Source organism: Staurois parvus, unplaced genomic scaffold (genome assembly GCF_062004578.1).
Source record: "Staurois parvus isolate SC_StPar_1 unplaced genomic scaffold, SC_StPar_1.0 ptg001969l, whole genome shotgun sequence".
NCBI classification, from domain to species: domain Eukaryota; kingdom Metazoa; phylum Chordata; class Amphibia; order Anura; family Ranidae; genus Staurois; species Staurois parvus.
The window spans coordinates 15,001-36,869 of NW_028319765.1; the positions used below are offsets into that span (position 1 = coordinate 15,001).

The following is a 21,869-nucleotide window of genomic DNA, read 5'->3' on the forward strand; positions in this document are numbered from 1 at the left end:
TATTACGAAGATGACGGGATTCTTCACATTGTTCACCAGACTGTCATATCGGCGCGGTACGTCTCCGGTGGCGTTCTCCATTGCGGGGGGAGTCTTCATGTTCTCTTTGCCCTGAGTGTACTCCCCGGTGAGGACCCGAGCCACCAACACAAACTTCTTCCCTTCCTTATTGGGGGGCGAATAATGATCCCGCGTGGAAATCTCCGACTCCAGAGCAAAATACACGCCTTGTCCGTACAGCGTGGCTGGCAACGAGAGGAGACGGGTTAGAGATGGACAGGATGGGGGGGGGGTAAAACCCTGAGGTGACTGGATTCAGGGGGGAACATAACGATTGGTGGTGGAGATGGGAGGGCGGTGACATGACCGGGGCGGAGGATAGCTATTCAGTGGGGTGGGGGGAGAACAGCGCTCTACAGACACTGGGGGTGTCAGGAGTGGGGGGATGTACAGTAATTGTGGGTGTCAGGGGTGGGGGAGGGAGTGGCATCACTGTATATATTATATTGGGGGGGGATGGGATAGTGATTTGACGGGGTGGAGACACCACTGTACCGTGATGGGGGTGTTGGCGGGGGGGGGGGGAACCAAACATCCCTGTACAGAGATGGGGGTGTCAGCGGTGGGGGGAGGACATGGGGGTGTCGGCAGTGGGAGGGGGTGAGAACATGGGGAGTGTCGGCAGTGGGGGGGGGGGGGGGGGGAGGATACGGGGGGTGTTGGCGATGGGGGGGATGGGGGGCAGGGTGACGGTAGTGGGAGGGGGGTTAGGACATGGGGTGTGTCGGCAGTGGGGGGGGGGGGGGAGGGAGGACACGGGGGGTGTTGGTGGTGGGGGGGGATGGGGGGCAGGGTGTCAGTAGTGGGGGGGGGGTGTTGGTAGTGGGAGGGGGGTTAGGACATGGGGTGTGTCGGCAGTGGGGGGGGGGGGAGGGAGGACACGGGGGGTGTTGGTGGTGGGGGGGGAATGGGGGGCAGGGTGTCGGTAGTGGGGGGGGGTTTAGGACATGGGGGGGTGTCGTGGTGGGGGGGATGGGGGGCAGAGTGACGGTAGTGGGGGGGAGTGTCGGCGGTGGGGAGGGAGGGAGGACACTGGAGGTGTTGGTGGTGGGGGGGATGGGGGGGCAGGGTGTCGGCGGTGGGGGGGTGGTTAGGACACAGGGGGTGTCGCAGGTGGGGGGCTCATTACCGTTCTTTCCGCAGAAGCTGCGGTTGAAGCCGTTGTGGCAGATCTCCCTGGCGCTGGTCTCGTTGGTCCCGTGGTACAGAACTCGCTCGGCCGGAATGTTGGGGTCACTCATCACCATCCGCAGCTTCTTCAGCTGATACTGATTGTACAGGAGAGGATTGTGAACTTTCTGCACCTGTGTGGAGGTGACACCGGGGGGCGACACATCATTACCGGGACAGGACTGGAGACCATTCATTCTTATGTGGGAGGGGATAATGGCTTCTGATTGGCCAAACTCAACCTTAGAACCATAAATAGGACACGCCCACAGCACAGGGGTATTAGAGGCAATCACCTGATTAGGAGGACACGCCCACAGCACAGGGGCATTAGAGGCAATCACCTGATTAGGAGGACACGCCCACAGTACAGTATAGGGGTATTAGTGGTGGTCACCTGATTAGGAGGACACGCCCACACTACAATATAGGGGTATTAGAGGCAGTCACCTGATTAGGAAGACACGCCCACAGTACAGTATAGGGGTATTAGTGGTGGTCACCTGATTAGGAGGACACGCCCACAGCACAGTATAGGGGTATTAGTGGTGGTCACCTGATTAGGAGGACACGCCCACAGCACAGTATAGGGGTATTAGTGGTGGTCACCTGATTAGGAGGACACGCCCACAGCACAGTATAGGGGTATTAGTGGTGGTCACCTGATTAGTACGACACGCCCACAGCACAGTATAGGCATATTAGTGGTGGTCATCTGATTAGGAGGACACGCCCACAGTACAGTATAGGGGTATTAGAGGCAATCATCTGATTAGGAAGACACGCCCACAGTACAGTACAGGGGTATTAGAGCCGGTCACCTGATTAGGAGGACACGCCCACAGTACAGTACAGGGGTATTAGAGCCGGTCACCTGATTAGGAGGACACACCCACAGCACAGTATAGAGCTTACACTGTGGTGCAGGAATATATATTCGATATCATGCGTCTGTTAGGAACCCGTGACCTCCCCCCATTCAGCTGCCAGTTGTGTGTGGGGTGCAGCTAGGGGCACTTTTTTCCTGAGGTTGGGGGTGGGGTTATGGAAGGCAGCGGGAGCTCCAATGAGGTCACCAAGCAGGGAATACATTCTGCTCATTCCTGGGGGATCTTCAGTTCCTTCACACAACCCTAAATGGTCTTCTATATTTGTCAGCCACCTGCCATGAGCTCGGCCTACATAAGGACTCTTCCTGAATGCCTCCCCTTTGGCCTGTCCTATGATTCTGTCAGTCTGTCTTCTGCCCCGCCCACCACACCACTGCTCATCACTCTAGTATTCTACTCATTCATGCCACCAGTGTGGCAAACCTGAGGGCATTGGCATAGGAGCATGGTACTGAACCCAACACATCCTTATAGGGGTCCTGATGAAGCTACACCTACAACTCACCCTCAATACCTGCTGGGTCCACCAAGCCCCGGACAAATATGGGATCTGCCACATCTAGGGTACTATACCGGGACAGAGAGGAGTATGGATGTGATAATACTGTGGCCAGTATCACCGGGATAATGGAATACAGGTTGGATCTGCTCACCTGCAGGATCTCAATGGACAGTTTCAGGTCCTGTAGAGTTTTCAGGAAGGGTTGGGTGACCAGCTGATATTCCTCTGAGGTGTCTTGCACATCAATCATTTCTACATCTGCTTCTATGTCCAGATCCATCACATCTGCCTTGGCCTGGGCTCTGGCCTGGAGAACATTAAGGATCTCACTCATCTCCTGCCGGCACTGGCTAGGACCATGTAGAAAGCCCTGGATTTGTAGCTCTCTTCCATACTTTGTAATTTTCACCTTATGCTTCTTCTCCAGGGCGTCCAGGATCTGTGAAATGTTCTGGGTGTCATCCATTCCGCCAAAGGTGACCGTGTTCAATTTTGAGGTTATGGCCTTGCGGAGGGCTGCACCTGCCACCACTATACTGGTCTCATCTCCAGCAAGAACTCTAATCTGGGCCATGCCTAATGTAGCCTCAGCTTCACTGAAGTAAACCGGACTTTGTAGCATTCCCATTGGTCTAGAATAGCCGTGTGCCTTCTGGTCGTGGAGAGACATTTCCAGGGCTCTTTGGAAAGATTCTTCAGCATCCTCACTTTGGTGCTGAATGAGTGACAATTCCAATACTCTCTGGAGCTCCTCATCCTCCTCCTGTACAGAGGGCCCCTGAGTATCCATCGATCTCTGGATGGCCAGGAGTAGCTGAGCTTCTTCATCCAGTTCTCTGTCTTGGAACTCCTTCCGGGACAATTGACACACTTGGTCCAGTTCTTCATCCTTCACCTCGGAGGTTGTCAAGTCATACTCCTTCGAGGAACTGTCTGTATACAAGTCTTCCTCTGAATCCTCCTCATGGATTTTCTGGCCAAGAGTTGTTGAGCTTTCACTAGATGGGATGTCATTGGGTTTCTCTTCACTCTTCAAAAGGGAGGCAAACATCTTTATTCCTTCTGCCGGAGAGAAATCAGAAGAAAAGTTCTTATGGACCAAACAAGCCTTACATTTCTGAAAGGAAATATACCATAAGAAGTGTACAGGGGCCACAACTAAAGGAGTTGAATTATTAAGCTGCTATTGGCCCGGGCCTGCAGGTTCATAATAAACCAGCTGCCCACAAATACTTTCCACCAATCAGTTCTGCCACAACCAGAGAGGCCAGACTGCCAGTCCAGGCTTGGACACATGACTGTGGTTCTTCCCTCCAATAGCTTGGAAGAAATACTTTCTATACATTCAATGTGTGAAGAGGAGTTCAGTTCTCCACTCTGGGAAAGGGGCAGGGCATCTTTATTTCAGTAGACTCCACCTACAGAATGGCAGCAGCTGGGGTAATTCCCTCCCATCCTTTGTATGACACCAGGAGACAACTAGAGGACGATTACCCATATCAGCATGGAGCAGGTGATTGTCTGACACCTCATCCGTGACCATAGACTGGACAGGAGACGCGGCGGAAGCCACTGAGTCATGGACAAAACTCCAGGGATCGATGTCCTGCAAGACACAAAAAGAGGACGCAATCATCAGGAAACCGAATGGAATCTCCCCCAACAGTAAGACGAATCCACCGATTGATCCAAATCCCCCAACATCAGAGGACGATCCCAGTGCCCCCCGACCTCAGAGGACGATCCCAGTGCCCCCCGACCACAGAGGACGATCCCAGTGCCCCCCGACCTCAGAGGACGATCCCAGTGCCCCCCAACCACAGAGGACGATCCCAGTGCCCCCCAACCTCAGAGGACGATCCCAGTGCTCCCCAACCTCAGAGGACGATCCCAGTGCCCCCCAACCTCAGAGGATGATCCCAGTGCCCCCCAACCTCAGAACACGATCCCAGTGCCCCCCGACCTCAGAGGATGATCCAAATCCCCCAACCTCAGAGGACGATCCCAGTGCCCCCCGACCTCAGAGGACGATCCCAGTGCCCCCAAACCACAGAGGACAATCCTAGTCCCCCCAACCACAGAGGACAATCCCAATCCCCCCAACCAGAGGACTGTTGTGAATCCCCCGTCCACAGATCTGATCATAATGTTCATATTGATCAAATTCGTCCGTCTATAATGGACAGATTGGACTCCCCATGGTCCTGTGGTCTATAATGGACAGATTGGACTCCCCGTGGTCCATAATGGACAGATTGGACTCCCTGTGGTCCTGAAGTCTATAATGGACAGATAGGACTCCCCGTGGTCTATAATGGACAGATTGGACTCCCGTGGTCCTGTGGTGGGGCAGACTCAGAATTCTTTGTATCCGATTTTAGCCGATTTGCATAATTTTTCTTCTCAGGCTTAAACCAATACTAGTCATATGAGAGATTTCTCTCATGCAGCCCCCTCGATCGATTCTTCCATTCACCCGAAGCAGCATGGGTAAAGGGCAGTGCCTGCATTGGAAATGATACAGCAGCATTGGGGGGACACAGCGCAATTGGGGGGGGGCACAGAGCATTGGGGGGGATGCAGCGCAATTGGTGGGACAAAGCATTGCGGGACACAGCACACTGGGGGGACACAGCGCAATGGGGGGGACACCACGCAATGGGGGGGGGGACAGAGCATTGCGGGACACAGCATAATGGGGGGACGCAGCACAATGGGGGAGACAGAGCATTGCGGGACACAGCATAATGAGGGGACGCAGCGCAATGGGGGGGATGCAGCACAATGGGGAGGACAGAGCATGGCGGGACACATGGGATTGGGTGCAGTCAATGTTTGGCTGAAAATGTTCCAACTAGAGGGTTGCTGACAGGGCCACACACAGCTCGATTCGGATGAATTTTGAACCCAGTTTGGCTACCTTCACACTTGAAGCCGCCATGTTATTGTGAGAATACCGGGAGCCCCGGGGTCATCACATCCAATAATTCCACAGACACAGAATGAACATGTAGATCAGGAATGGTTCCAGAGACCACCATGAGGTAAGTGGTTCTCCAAGGAGGCAGCCCCGTCCACCATCAAAATCTACAGAGAAGGAATGGCAGAAGAACCCCTGTGATGTCAGCAGAGGACTCACCTTACAATCTAGAACATTCCGGGAGATCAGGGAGGTGTCAATGATACACTGATGCTGCTTCTCGGTGTCACCCAGGATGTGCTGCCCTTTACTCCCCAACAGAAAATGTGACACCCAAGGGTACTCCAGTGTGATGTTGCGGGAGGAGAGAGAAGACAAGACGTGCTGCAGAAGTTCCACTGCTGTCCTACATGAGAAAGCGTCACCCACCACCTGAAAGATGTAGACAAATCATATTCAAACATGACACCAAGAACTTCCCCCGACCAGCCCACACCGAGCTACAACTGAGGGACCCAACCAGGAACATGGTGGAGGACTCCGCTCCTTCCTCTATAACTCTCCTCTCCTGAAATACTCTGCACTGCCGGAGGACTCCGCTCCTTCCTCTATAACTCTCATCTCCTGAAATACTCTGTTATTAAAATCTCTCTCTCTCGGCTATCCCATCTGACTACGTCTGCTCTGATTCCCACCCGGTACCTGACCTTGGCTTGAACCGACTACCCAGTAAACATCCAAATCCTGGAAGGACTTGCATACCACGCACATGCGCCTCCTGTCTGCAGACCTTTTCTCGGTGCACCAGCTATGCTCCTGAGTGGACCACCAACCAGCACTCCTACAGGTGACCTGTGCAACTTTGGGCCAGACTCCCGCTGTCCCACTCTCAGGGGAGTCCGGAACTTAGCCGCAAGGGAAGCCCTCTCTCTAATGGCCTCCATCACCAGGTACGTGATAGTATCATCCAGCCAGTATATCCGTGGACGAGAGAGACGCTTCCGCACTAGAGGCCCTGTGATAACAGATGACGGCACTTACCCAAGCAGTGAAGGAACTACAGCAATACTTCCAGCTAGAAGGGCGTCTTGCTAGAAGGGCGTCTTCACACCCTCTCTACTTCCGCGGACCAGGATCCCTCCGCCAGTTCCAACCCCATAGCCGCACCTGCCAGTCAGTCTCCTGCCACCACTCCTGCTATTGTGTTTCCACCGCCGGAACCAAGAGTTCCTACTCCGGAACGTTTTCTAGGGGATCGACACAAGTTCAGAGCTTTCAAAAATGCCTGTGAACTATATTTTGCTCTGCAACCATGGACCTTTTCTCTAGAAGCGGTCAAGGTCGGGTTCATCATCTCTCTCTTGTTTGAAGAACCTCAGTCTTGGGCACATAGTCTCCTGGAACAAAAGAGCCCCGCACTTAATTCAGTGAGTGAATTCTTTGAAGCCATGATTGTCCTCTACGACGATCCCCAGAGGACCTCCACTGCCGAATCTTCCCTCAATGCTCTACTACAGGGTCGGCGGCCTGTGGAGGACTACATAGTGGCGTTCCGTAAATGGTCTGCAAACACCGGTTGGAACGATGCAGCATTGAAGTACCAGTTCCGCCTAGCCCTGTCTGAGTCTCTCAAGGATGAGTTAGCTAGGGTGGAAGCTCTATCCTCCTTGGAGAACCTTATCCTGCTCGCTACTCAGTTGGAGTGTATTCAGACCTTTCGGCCCACTTGGGTTCTGCGAAAAGTTCCAGGACCAACGGCTCCTGCCCTTGCTCCGCAACCCATCAACACTTCGGAGGTAGAACCTATGCAAATAAGCCTTCTCCGACATGCCATAACTCTGGAACAAAGGCTATGCAGACAGCAAGGCAACCTCTGTCTTTACTTCGGGGCCACGGGCCACTTCCTGTGTAACTGCCCAGTACGACCAAGTAAGTCCAGCCAGGCCCATCCTTCGTACCTTCAGCTATCTGGGACTTTGACCACCCATGTCATTCTCCCCATGTCTTTGAAGGTGGCTGGGACGTCAAATTATGGGCAGTTGTTGACTCAGGAGCTTGTAGCTGTTTCTTAGACATCCAATTATGAAGGACTTACACATCCCTCTGCCTAAGAAACAGTGACTTGACGTCTTACTTGCGGATGGCACTACTCCGAGGTTCCAGACCTGTTACCCAGGAAACCATACCTATTCTTGCAACCACCGACTCCGGCCATCAGGAGTTTATTCGTTTTGACGTGATCAGACCCCCATGTTTCCAGCTATCCAAGGAATACCCTGGTTGCAAGCCCACAACCCACAGATCAATTGGTCCAAGAAGGAAATCATCTTTTCTTCTGAATATTGTCTACAACTCTGTGGTGCCCCTACACTCACCAATTCTTCCATATGTCTCTCAGTCCAACCTTCACCAGAGGCCAGTCAACTAGTTCCTTCTACCTACCATGACTCCCTCAATGTGTTTGATAAAAAGAAGGCCGACACATTGCCTGCTCATCGGTCTTACGATGGCCCAACTGAGTTACTCCCAGGAGCAGAAATACCATTTGGGCAAATTTTCCCATTGTCTGAGCTTGAACTGGAAGCCCTCCGGCACTATCTAGACGCAAATCTCGCTGAAGGATTCATCCGCCCCTCTTCCTCTCCTGCCGGGGCTGGTATCTTCTTTGTAGAAAAAAAAAAGAATCGATCTCTCAGACCTTGCATTGACTACAGAGAACTTAATAAAATTACCATTAAGAACTGGTATCCTCTTCCTCTGGTGCCTGATTTATTTCAGAGATTTCGAACAGACGGAGTGTTCACTAAATTGGACTTACGGGGGGCCTACAATTTAGTCCCTATAAGAGAGGGCGATGAGTGGAAGACCGCCTTCAGAACACGCTTCAGACATTTTGAATACTTAGTGATGCAGTTTGGGCTGTGTAATGCCCCTGCTATGTTCCAACATTTTGTGAACGACATCTTTAGAGAATACTTAGACCTTTTCGTGATCGTCTACCTGGACGATATCCTAATCTGCTCTACTTCACTGGAACTCCATCGGGATCACGTTAGGAAGGTGCTAAATACTCTAAGGATGCATGGCTTGTACGCCAAGGTGGAGAAGTGTGAGTCTGAGCAGTCCATCCAGTTCCTGGGGCTAATTTCCACCGAGGGGATCTCCATGGACCCTCAGAAAGTATCTGCTATCCTGGATTGGCCTGCACCTTCAGGCAGGAAAGGGGTCCAAAGATTTGTGGGTTTCGCCAACTTTTATCAGAAATTTATTAAGGGCTTTTCCACCATCATTGCCCCAATCACTCAACTCACCCGCCAGCATACACGTTTCTGCTGGAGCCAGGAAGCTCAAAAAGCGTTTGAGCAATTAAAAGATCAATGCACCTCCGCTCCTGCGTTACAGCATCCAGATCCAACACTCCTCTTCATCCTGGAGGTAGATGCATCTGAAGTTGCTACAGGAGCCGTGCTCTCCCAGCGCCAGGGCCCAAAGGCTCTGCTTCACCCAATAGCCTTTTGTTCTAGAAAACTGAGCCAAGCCGAGAGGAACTACGATGTGGGTGATAGGGAACTTTTAGCGATTAAGATAGCCTTCGAAGAATGGAGATATCTCTTGGAAGGAGCCGGTGTCAAGGTCCTACCTTTTCCCTGAGGTTATGTTACTCCATGTGCTGGCGTCCATCTTGGATTCTGCGGTGCATGGTGGGAATCCTATTATGCCTTCAGGTCTCTGTGGTCCATCCCCCAGAGGGGTGTGGCTGATGACATATAAGCCTGTGGCCCGCACATGCTCTTTGCACTTGTGTCTTTGTGTTGCTATTACTCTGTTCTGACTCTCGTGACTCTCCTGGTATCTGATTCGGCTTGTGACTCGACTATTCTTTGTATTCTCCTTTGATCTGACCCTCTGTTGCTGAACCCGGCTCGTGACCTGTGATTCTCGTCTGCTGTCCTGTACCGTTTTGTCCTGTTGTTGTTGACCCGGTTTGTCTGACTACTCTTTTGTCTCTTCCACCAGCTACACGCCATTGGCGGCGGCCATTACCACAGCTGAGGTGTCTCGGGGGCCGCGACCTGGTTCCCGGCTGCGTCAAGTCCATCCCCACCATCAGGGGCCCTGGTGAAGGGCAGCCTGGGACTCCGCGCCCTGAGGGACTTCGGTCTGTGGGTGGTGGTTGTCGTCAGCCAGTGCGTTACATTGTTAGGCCTGCCTGTCCGTTCCTCGGCCCCTGCCCTGACAGCCGGCCACCCAATTATGATTTTCACAGATCATAAAAATCTGGAGTATCTAAGACCTCGACAGGCTAGATGGGCTTTATACTTCTCCAGGTTTAACTACCATATAACCTACCGCCCAGGATCCAAGAACAGGAAGGCAGATGCCCTTTCCCGCATGTTCCCAGACCCAGAGGAGCCTTCTCCCCCCAACACCATTTTGTTGGGCCAAAATTTTTTGCTGATCCAACCCAGCAGGCCTCTGCACTATGTCCTGAACCAGAACAAAATTCGATTAGAAGGCAGGATGGTCTTCTGTGGCACAAGGATAAAATCTTTGTACCCCAAGAAGTGAGGTCTCAAGTTTTAAGGGCTTTCCATGACCATCAACTGGCTGGACACTTTGGAGCCCATACGATAATGGAACTAATCCAGTGATCCTTCTGGTGGCCTAACCTGAATCATGACTGTAGAGCTTATGTGAAGTCATGCACAGTGTGTCTGCGGAACAAGGGAAACAAAGCCAAGGCCTGGGGGTTGCGGAGGCCCCTGCCCATTCCTGATCGTCCCTAGGAGATGGTCACAATGGACTTCATTGTGGATTTGCCACCCTCGGAGGGGTTTACTACCATTCTGGTAGTAGTGGATCGGCTATCCAAGATGGCCCACTTTTTACCAATGGTGGGTACGCCATCCACACCAGAGACTGCACTAATCTTCATCAAAGAAATTGTCAGGTTACATGGTCTGCCCAGTAATATCGTCTCAGACCGAGGGGTGCAGTTTACGTCCAGGTTCTGGAGAGCCCTCTGCAAAGCCCTGAAGGTGGAACTCTACTTATCGTCCGACCACCATCCCCAGAGTAACAGGCAAACGAACCACACTTTGGAGCAATATTTACGGTGCTTCTCTGCTTTTTCACAGGACGATTGGGCATCCCTACTCCCATTGGCAGAATTTGCCTACAACTCAGTCCATTCTGCTACAAACCAGTCGTTATTTTGGGCCAATTATGGATTCCACCCTTCTTCCATACCTGACACCATTCCCGAAGCTTCGGTACCCGCAGTGCAGGACAGACTCTCCATGCTACAGAACAACTGTAAAGTCCTCCGAGAGTCTATACTGAAATCCCAGGCTGAATATAAGAAACACTACGACAGGAAACAGAGAGGAAACCCTCCACTGAAGAGTGGAGACAAAGTTTGGCTATCAACTGCCAATCTAAAACTCCCATGCCCGTCACGGAAGTTGGGTCCAACGTACATTGGCCCTTTCCGGATCAAGAGGGAAATCAATCCAGTGGCGTTTGAGCTGGAATCATACAAGATCCACCCAGTTTTCCACGTCTCCCTGCTCAAGCCAGCTGTTCCTGATCCTTTTCCAGGGTGAGTAGAACCACCTCCTCCGCCAATAACAGTTGGGGAGGAGACAGAATACGAGGTTGAAGCGATTCTGGACTGCAGAAGGCGGGGAAGACAAATCCTGTACCTGGTCAGATGGAAGGGGTACCCACCTGAAGAAAGTTCCTGGGAACCAAAAGGGAATGTACATGCCACCAGGCTTCTCCGAGAATTTAATTCCAAGTATCCTGAAAAGATGGCCCAGGTGGGCATCCGGAGGCTGCCCTTTAGGGGGCGGGGGCACTGTCAGAGTCCTGTCCACGGCAGGAGTTCTGGAAGATCTGGCATTTCTGCCAGTACTCTACCTGGCCGCAGAAGTACACATCAGCCTCAGTCCGGTGTCAGACGGCCTTTATAAGAAGGCTCATCACTTCCTCTAGTTGCTGGATGATCTCTAGCTCCCCGTGCCCTGTTCCTGTTTCCTGTGACTTGACCCGTGGATCTCCTGTTACCGACTCGGCTTGCTCCTGGACCCGTCTACTCTGCCTTACCCCTGATCTGACCTCAGCCTGACTTACAGGTACTCTCTCTCTCGCTCCTCTGTGTATGACCTCGGCTATCCCATCTGACTACGTCTGCTCCGATTCCCACCTGGTACCTGACCTTGGCTTGAACAGACTACCCAGTAAACACCTAAATCCCGGAAGGGCTTGCCTACCACGCACAGGTGCCTCCTGTCTGCAGACCTATCTCCGTGCACCAGCTGTGCTTCTGAGTGGACCACCAACCAGCACTCCTACAGGCGACCTGTGCAACTTTGGGCCTGACTCCCGCTGTCCCACTCTCAGGGGAGTCCGGAACTTAGCCGCAAGGGAAGCCCTCTCTTTATTGGCCTCCATCACCAAGTATGTGATAGGTTCCTACACTATGGTGGCAGGTTGCTCGAGTCACACATTTTAAATGCTCAGATGAAATATTCTTGGGATGCACTTTGCTGGTTTTGAATGTCTGATTGTGTTCTTTAATGGAAGACGTCTTGGAGAGCTCCATCCAGATACCAGCTAACTCTGGAGGTTTCAGCTCTGACCCCATCATTCTCACCTTCTAGAGGAGGGCTGCATACCCCCAGCAGTGTCACACTGAAGTGTGGGGGAGGGGCATGAGTCACTTCAGGATCCAGGAGGGTTACATGGGGAGGTGTCATGTGCCTTGAAGGCATGTTAGGAAGCACGTTTGGTGCCATGAAGCTCCTCAAACTTGTTCTTAGCCCTCAGCAGCCAGGCATGTCTTATGGATGAGAAGAGCTCAGTGGAAGCTGGACATTTAGCCCTTTCCGTGGGTTTGAATGCAGAAAACGTGCTGTGTTGCTGAGGCCTGAAGACCTTAAGGTTAGGTTTGACCTGGGGTTGGGGTCGAGGTCACGACAGACCTTAGGGACAGGGTCACGGCAGGCCTTAGGGACAGGGTCACGGCAGGCCTTAGGGACAGGGACACGGCAGGCCTTAGGGACAGGGACACGGCAGGCCTTAGGGACAGGGACACGGCAGACCTTAGGGTCAGGGTCACGGCAGACCTTAGGGTCAGGGTCACGGCAGACCTTAGGGTCAGGGTCACGGCAGACCTTAGGGTCAGGGTCACGGCAGACCTTAGGGTCAGGGTCACGACAGACCTTTGGGTTAGGTTAGACCTGGGCAATCTGGTCAGAGTAACGCTCACCTTGAAGCCAAACTTGCCGTCCTCTTCCAGTGGGAAGATTGTCACTGCGTCCATTCCAGCCAGAAGTTCATGATGATATCTCTGCATGAAGTACAGCTCAGCTGCTTCCATGACAACTTCTGCTTCACGTACATCAGATTCCCTTCTCCTCTCATCTCCCAAAGACATGGAGGTTCTTAAAGGACTAGGAAGACTGTCCCGGTCCTCAGCTTCATCTTTGTCTGGGGAGTGTAGTGTCCTTAAGATGCCATGCTCATCATATCTTGTTCCAGTGGAACCCATTACCTGGGAATGGAGTCCTACTTGTGGCATCTCTGATGTAGTCTGTGGTATCTCTGAACTCTCAAAATAATGTGTATGGTCCCGAGGCTCCTCCACTACATCACATAGTTCCACTCCATCCATCTTCTCATTGTTTCCTTGAATACTCGGCTCCTCTGTGTCCTCATCAAGGACTTGGCTGCTGCTCTGCTGCATGTTCATGGTTTCATGAATCTTTGTAGGCTCTTTGACCTCCATTTCTCTCTCTTGGGTGGGGTTATTGCTTGGACTTCCCAACAGATCAGGATAGTATCTGGAGACAGAGAGCTGACAGTTCTGTAGGGTGTGTTGTCTGCAGAGGACCTGATCCACCACTGAAACAGAACAAGACAGACGTTAGAGCTGATCGTTCACTCCTTGGCTATAGACCACGGCCAAGTAAAGGGTCATCTATGTCACCACCTTCTACATCTGGGCCATCACGGACCAGGGAGCCAGAAGCTGACCTGTCATGTCTATAGCAATCAAACCAGATCCTGCTGAATCCCACCTATAGCCAATGACCTCCTTCCACATCCATTCACAGCCAATCATCTTCTCCTGTACTGCTCCTATAGCTAATCATCTCCTGCCTTACTTTTATGACCAATTATCTCAGCAGCCTCTACCAATTCTACGGCCAGTTACCTTCTGCTGTATTCCTTCCATGAGAAGTCATTTTATGTACCATTCCCGTGGCCAATCATTTCCTCCAAACCCCTCCCATAGGCAATCATTTCCCTTCAAACCCCTCCCATAGGCAATCATTTCCTCCAAACCCCTCCCATAGGCAATAATTTCCCTCCAAACATCTCCCGTGGACAAGATTTAGTCCCCGGACAAGTAGTTTGGGACCACAATTTAGTCCCCGGACAAGTAGTTTGGGACCCCAATTTAGTCCCCGGACAAAGTAGTTTTTTTAAAACAGTTCCACATCCATGACGGGGCCTTAAAGAATTGAGCTCTGTCATTTCACAGCCATTGTTTCTCATTTGTAGGGACTCTTTAATGACTGGCATAGTACCACTGGATTGGTGTAAGGCCAATGTGAAGCCAATATTTACAAAGCGGTCAAAATCTTGAAGACCAACAAATTAGAAGAAAAAGTAGAGCATGACACCAACTTACGGCTACCAGCAGCCACGTTTTCTTGGAATTTGTTGGCCCAGTTGGGTTTTGTGATGACCCCACCATCATATGAGATACTTCTAGGTTAGGCACCATTATTACATATGGTGGAGTCCTAGGACCAAATCTGGAATATCACCAACAAAAGTCTGAACTAAGTAACAACAGACTGGCTAGGTTATCTTCTATAGTCGGGAAGATTCTGGAGAGTTTAGTAAATGATCACATAGATGAGTTCTTGCTGGAAAAAATATATATTTTAAGCAACAGACGTCATGGATTCATGAAAAAACAACATTGTCAAACAAGTAGGACAAGGAAATAAACGAAACCTGGATCGTCAACCGGCCAGTGTGAAGGGGCCAGGCTGCTGGGGGACACCGGATGCAAGGGACCAGGCTGCTGGGGGACACCAGATGCAAGGGGCCAGGCTGCTGGGGGACACCGGATGCAAGGGGCCAGGCTGCTGGGGGACACCGGATGCAAGGGGCAAGGCTGGTGGGGGACACCGGATGCAAGGCGCTATGCTGGTGAAAGGACACCAGATGGAAGGGGCCATGATGGGGATGTATTATACATGGGGATATGATCTCCATGTATAATACATAAGGTGGGATATGATCTCCATGTATAATACATAAGGGGGGATATGATCTCCATGTATAATACATAAGGGGGGATATGATCTCCATGTATAATACATAAGGGGGGATATGATCTCATGTATAATGCATAAGGGGGGGAATATGATCTCCATTTATAATACATAAGGGGGGGGATATGATCTCCATGTATAATACATAAGGGGGGGGGATATGATCTCCATGTATAATACATAAGGGGGGGGGGATATGATCTCCATGTATAATACATAAGGGGGGGGGGATATGATCTCCATGTATAATACATAAGGGGGGATATGATCTCCATGTATAATACATAAGGGGGGATATGATCTCCATGTATAATACATAAGGGGGGGATATGATCTCCATGTATAATACTTAAGGGGGGGATATGATCTCCATGTATAAATACATAAGGGGGGATATGATCTCCATGTATAAATACATAAGGGGGGATATGATCTCCATGTATAATACATAAGGGGGATATGATCTCCATGTATAATACATAAGGGGGATATGATCTCCATGTATAATACATAAGGGGGGATATGATCTCCATGTATAATACATAAGGGGGGGGATATGATCTCCATGTATAATACATAAGGGGGGATATGATCTCCATCTATAATACATAAGGGGGATATGATCTCCATGTATAATACATAAGGGGGATATGATCTCCATGTATAATATACATAAGAGGGGATATGATCTCCATGTATAATATACATAAGGGGGGGATATGATCTCCATGTATAATACATAAGGGGGATATGATCTCCATGTATAATACATAAGGGGGATATGATCTCCATGTATAATACATAAGGGGGGATATGATCTCCATGTATAATACATAAGGGGGGGGATATGATCTCCATGTATAATACATAAGGGGGGATATGATCTCCATGTATAATACATAAGGGGGGGATATGATCTCCATGTATAATACATAAGGGGGGATATGATCTCCATGTATAATACATAAGGGGGGGATATGATCTCCATGTATAATACATAAGGGGGGGATATGATCTCCATGTATAATACATAAGGGGGGATATGATCTCCATGTATAATACATAAGGGGGGGATATGATCTCCATGTATAATACATAAGGGGGGGATATGATCTCCATGTATAATACATAAGGGGGGATATGATCTCCATGTATAATACATAAGGGGGATATGATCTCCATGTATAATACATAAGGGGGGATATGATCTCCATGTATAATACATAAGGGGGGATATGATCTCCATGTATAATACATAAGGGGGGGATATGATCTCCATGTATAATACATAAGGGGGGATATGATCTCCATGTATAATACATAAGGGGGGATATGATCTCCATGTATAATACATAAGGGGGATATGATCTCCATGTATAATACATAAGGGGGATATGATCTCCATGTATAATACATAAGGGGGGGGGGGATTGATCTCCATTTATAATACATAAGGGGGGGGGATATGATCTCCATGTAGAATACATAAGGGGGGGGATATGATCACCATGTATAATACATAAGGGGGGGATATGATCTCCATGTATAATACATAAGGGGGGGGGATATGATCTCCATGTATAATACATAAGGGGGGATATGATCACCATGTATAATACATAAGGGGGATATGATCTCCATGTATAATACATAAGGGGGGGGGGGTATGATCTCCATGTATAATACATAAGGGGGGGGATATGATCTCCATGTATAATACATAAGGGGGGGGATATGATCTCCATGTATAATACATAAGGGGGGGGGATATGATCTCCATGTATAATACATAAGGGGGGATATGATCTCCATGTATAATACATAAGGCGGGGATATGATCTCCATGTATAATACATAAGGGGGGATATGATCTCCATGTATAATACCTAAGCGGGGGATATGATCTCCATGTATAATACATAAGGGGGGATATGATTTCCATGTATAATACATAGGGGGGGGATATGATCTCCATGTATAATACATAAGGGGGGATATGATATCCATGTATAATACATAAGGGGGGGATATGATCTCCATGTATAATACATAAGGGGGATATGATCTCCATGTATAATACATAAGGGGGGGATATGATCTCCATGTATAATACATAAGGGGGGATATGATCTCCATGTATAATACATAAGGGGGGATATGATCTCCATGTATAATACATAAGGGGGGATATGATCTCCATGTATAATACATAAGGGGGATATGATCTCCATGTATAATACATAAGGGGGGGATATGATCTCCATGTATAATACATAAGGGGGATATGATCTCCATGTATAATACATAAGGGGGATATGATCTCCATGTATAATACATAAGGGGGGGATATGATCTCCATGTATAATACATAAGGGGGGATATGATCTCCATGTATAATACATAAGGGGGATATGATCTCCATGTATAATACATAAGGGGGGGATATGATCTCCATGTATAATACATAAGGGGGGATATGATCTCCATGTATAATACATAAGGGGGGATATGATCTCCATGTATAATACATAAGGGGGGGATATGATCACCATGTATAATACATAAGGGGGGATATGATCTCCATGTATAATACATAAGGGGGGGATATGATCTCCATGTATAATACATAAGGGGGGATATGATCTCCATGTATAATACATAAGGGGGGATATGATCTCCATGTATAATACATAAGGGGGGGATATGATCTCCATGTATAATACATAAGGGGGGGATATGATCTCCATGTATAATACATAAGGGGGGGGGGATATGATCTCCATGTATAATACATAAGGGGGGATATGATCTCCATGTATAATACATAAGGGGGGATATGATCTCCATGTATAATACATAAGGGGGGATATGATCTCCATGTATAATACATAAGGGGGGGATATGATCTCCATGTATAATACATAAGGGGGGATATGATCTCCATGTATAATACATAAGGGGGATATGATCTCCATGTATAATACATAAGGGGGATATGATCTCTATGTATAATACATAAGGGGGGGATATGATCTCCATGTATAATACTTAAGGGGGGGATATGATCTCCATGTATAATGCATAAGGGGGGGGATATGATCTCCATGTATAATACATAAGGGGGGGATATGATCTCCATGTATAATGCATAAGGGGGGGGATATGATCTCCATGTATAATACATAAGGGGGGGGGATATGATCTCCATGTATAATACATAAGGGGGGGGATATGATCTCCATGTATAATACATAAGGGGGGATATGATCTCCATGTATAATACATAAGGGGGGGGATATGATCTCCATGTATAATACATAAGGGGGGGATATGATCTCCATGTATAATACATCAGTGGCTCATACAGTGAACTCGGTGTAGTTATTCCCCCTGAGGTCATCACAGAGGACAAGGGGGCGCTCTTTACGTCTGGAGGAAAAGAAATGTAATCTGCAAACACGGAAAGGTTTCTTCACAGTAAGAGCTGTGAGAATGTGGAATAGACTCCCTCCAGAGTTGGTTGTGGCCGGCTCAGTGGAAGATCTGGATGTATTCCTAAACGTACATAATACAAATGGACACCAATATTTAGAGGTAATTACAGCGGGGTAGTGGATGAACGGAATACCCAATTGCCTCTTGGGAAATCAGGAAGGCAGTTTTTGCCCGCTGGTGCACATTTGATGATGCTTTATTGGGGGTTTTTGCCTTCTTCTGGATGAATGATGGGTATAGGATTGTGTATATGGAGGGTTTCTATTCGTTGACCTAGACGAGTCTCTTCATGTAATTCTGAAACATTAGAACTTTGTAATGAAAGCAGAAGAAGACCGAATGGCGTGGTATACTTCCTGGAGACCAACCCTCAGTTTCAGCTGGAAGGAAGGAAGATGGAGATTTCCCATTTATTCAGGCAGAGCCGCCCAGTGACCCCGGACTCACCATTCCAGTCACAGAAAGAGACCACTGCGGCAGATTTCTCCTTCAGGAAGATCACGGACCTCAACGCACCGCCTCCACTGCGCTTACTCTCAAAGTACATCTCCAGAAGCTCCATTGGTATTTGAGTCCCAATATTTTCCACCAGGATTTCCCCACTGGCCCGGACACGGAGCGCAGAGATCGATCGATCGTGTAATTTCTTTTCTTCCACTCGAGTGAATAAACGGTGAAGATCTGAGACAGAAAATGAGAAATGTATAAGAAGATGACAGAACAGAGACCATGCCACATCCATGGAGATGAGAGAACAGAGACCATACCACGTCCATGGAGATGACAGAACAGAGACTGTTACATGTCCATGGAGGTGACAGAACGGAGACCATACCACGTCCATGGAGATGAGAGAACGGAGACCATACCATGTCCATGGAGATGACAGAACAGAGACCGTACCACGCCCATGGAGATGACAGAACGGAGACCATACCATGTCCATGGAGATGACAGAACGGAGACCGTACCACGCCCATGGAGATGACAGAACGGAGACCATACCATGTCCATGGAGATGACAAATCGGAGACCATACCACGTCCATGGAGATGACAGAACGGAGACCATACCACGTCCATGGAGATGACAGAACGGAGACCATACCATGTCCATGGAGGTGACAGAACAGAGACCATACCATGTCCATGGAGGTGACAGAACGGAGACCGTACCACGCCCATGGAGGTGACAGAACGGAGACCATACCATGTCCATGGAGGTGACAGAACGGAGACCATACCACGCCCATGGAGATGACAGAACGGAGACCATACCATGTCCATGGAGATGACAAATCGGAGACCATACCACGTCCATGGAGATGACAGAACGGAGACCATACCATGTCCATGGAGATGACAGAACGGAGACCATACCATGTCCATGGAGGTGACAGAACAGAGACCATACCACGTCCATGGAGATGACAGAACGGAGACCGTACCATGTCCATGGAGATGACAGAACGGAGACCGTACCATGTCCATGGAGATGACAGAACGGAGACCATACCACGTCCATGGAGATGAGAGAACAGAGACCATACCATGTCCATGGAGGTGACAGAACAGAGACTGTACCATGTCCATGGAGATGATAAATCGGAGACCATACCACGTCCATGGAGATGACAGAACAGAGACTGTACCATGTCCATGGAGGTGACAGAACGGAGACCATACCACGTCCATGGAGATGACAGAACAGAGACTGTACCATGTCCATGGAGATGACAAATCGGAGACCATACCACGTCCATGGAGATGACAGAACAGAGACTGTACCATGTCCATGGAGGTGACAGAACGGAGACCATACCACGTCCATGGAGATGAGAGAACGGAGACCATACCATGTCCATGGAGATGACAGAACAGAGACCGTACCACGCCCATGGAGATGACAGAACGGAGACCATACCATGTCCATGGAGATGACAAATCGGAGACCATACCACGTCCATGGAGATGGCAGAACGGAGACCATACCACGTCCATGGAGATGGCAGAACGGAGACCATACCACGTCCATGGAGGTGACAGAACGGAGACCATACCACGTCCATGGAGGTGACAGAACGGAGACCATACCACGTCCATGGAGGTGACAGAACAGAGACCATACCACGTCCATGGAGGTGACAGAACGGAGACCATACCACGTCCATGGAGATGAGAGAACGGAGACCATACCACGTCCATGGAGATGAGAGAACGGAGACCATACCACGTCCATGGAGATGACAGAACGGAGACCATACCACGTCCATGGAGGTGACAGAACGGAGACCATACCACGTCCATGGAGATGAGAGAACAGAGACCATACCATGTCCATGGAGATGACAGAACAGAGACCGTACCACGCCCATGGAGGTGACAGAACAGAGACCATACCACGTCCATGGAGGTGACAGCTGAGAACCTTTTACATGATAACTCAGGGTCGAGGACTGCATACAAAGAGCTGAAGAAGGAATTTAATAAATTTGCCTTCTCCTTGTCTCCAAAGGAGCATGGGGGGGGCTCTTGTCCATATTGGGCGTGGTACTGACACCCCCCAGATGATCCACATTGGCTCACAATTGATATGATCCAGAAATCTTTAGACAGAATAAAGGTGTATAAAGCCCCTGGACCGGATGGCATACACCCATGGGGCCCTAAAGAACTGAGCTCGGTCATATCACAGCCATTGTTTCTCATTTGTAGGGACTCTTTAATGACTGCACTGGATTGGCGGAAGGCCAATATTTATAATTAAAGACCTGTTAGGGTACCCCAAGGCTCAGTGTCATTAGTGGGGTACCCCAAAGCTCAGTGTCATTAGTGGGGTACCCCAAAGCTCAGTGTCATTAGTGAGGGACCCCAAGGCTCAGTGTCATTAGTGGGGTACCCCAAAGCTCAGTGTCATTAGTGAGGGACCTCAAGGTTCAGTGTCATTAGTGAGGGACCCCAAGGTTCAGTGTCATTAGTGAGGGACCCCAAGGCTCACTGTCATTAGTGAGGGACCACAAGGTTCAGTGTAATTAATAAAGGACTCCAAGGTTCAGTGTAATTAATGAAGGACCCCAAGGTTCAGTGTCATTAGTGAGGGACTCCAAGGTTCAGTGTCATTAGTGAGGGACCCCAAGGCTTAGTGTCATTAATGAGGGACCCCAAGGCTCAGTGTCATTAATGAGGGACCCCAAGGTTCAGTGTCAGTGAGGGACCCCAAGGTTCAGTGTCAGTGAGGGACCCCAAGGTTCAGTGTCAGTGAGGGACCCCAAGGTTCAGTGTCAGTGAGGGACCCCAAGGTTCAGTGTAATTAATGAAGGACTCCAAGGCTCAGTGTCATTAGTGAGGGACCCCAAGGTTTAGTGTCATTAGTGAGGGACCCCAAGGCTCAGTGTCATTAGTGAGGGACCGCAAGGTTCAGTGTAATTAATGAAGGACCCCAAGGTTCAGTGTCATTAGTGAGGGACCCCAAGGCTC

General features: G+C 49.5%; 1 protein-coding gene across 1 annotated transcript in view; it reads right to left on the minus strand.

Moving 5' to 3' along the window:
- Positions 1-21,869, minus strand: part of LOC149433132 (protein mono-ADP-ribosyltransferase PARP10-like) — a 59,841-nt gene that overhangs the window by 14,678 nt on the left and 23,294 nt on the right. The window contains exons 4-10 of the mRNA XM_089664612.1: positions 18,841-19,074; positions 12,816-13,450; positions 5,762-5,974; positions 4,117-4,228; positions 2,774-3,684; positions 1,190-1,364; positions 1-245 (exon numbers count right to left, since the gene is read on the minus strand). The exon at positions 1-245 is cut by the window's left edge and continues 72 nt beyond it. Of these exons, the coding sequence (XP_089520738.1) occupies positions 1-245; positions 1,190-1,364; positions 2,774-3,684; positions 4,117-4,228; positions 5,762-5,974; positions 12,816-13,450; positions 18,841-19,074 (2,525 nt within the window). The remainder of the gene's footprint in view (positions 246-1,189; positions 1,365-2,773; positions 3,685-4,116; positions 4,229-5,761; positions 5,975-12,815; positions 13,451-18,840; positions 19,075-21,869) is intronic.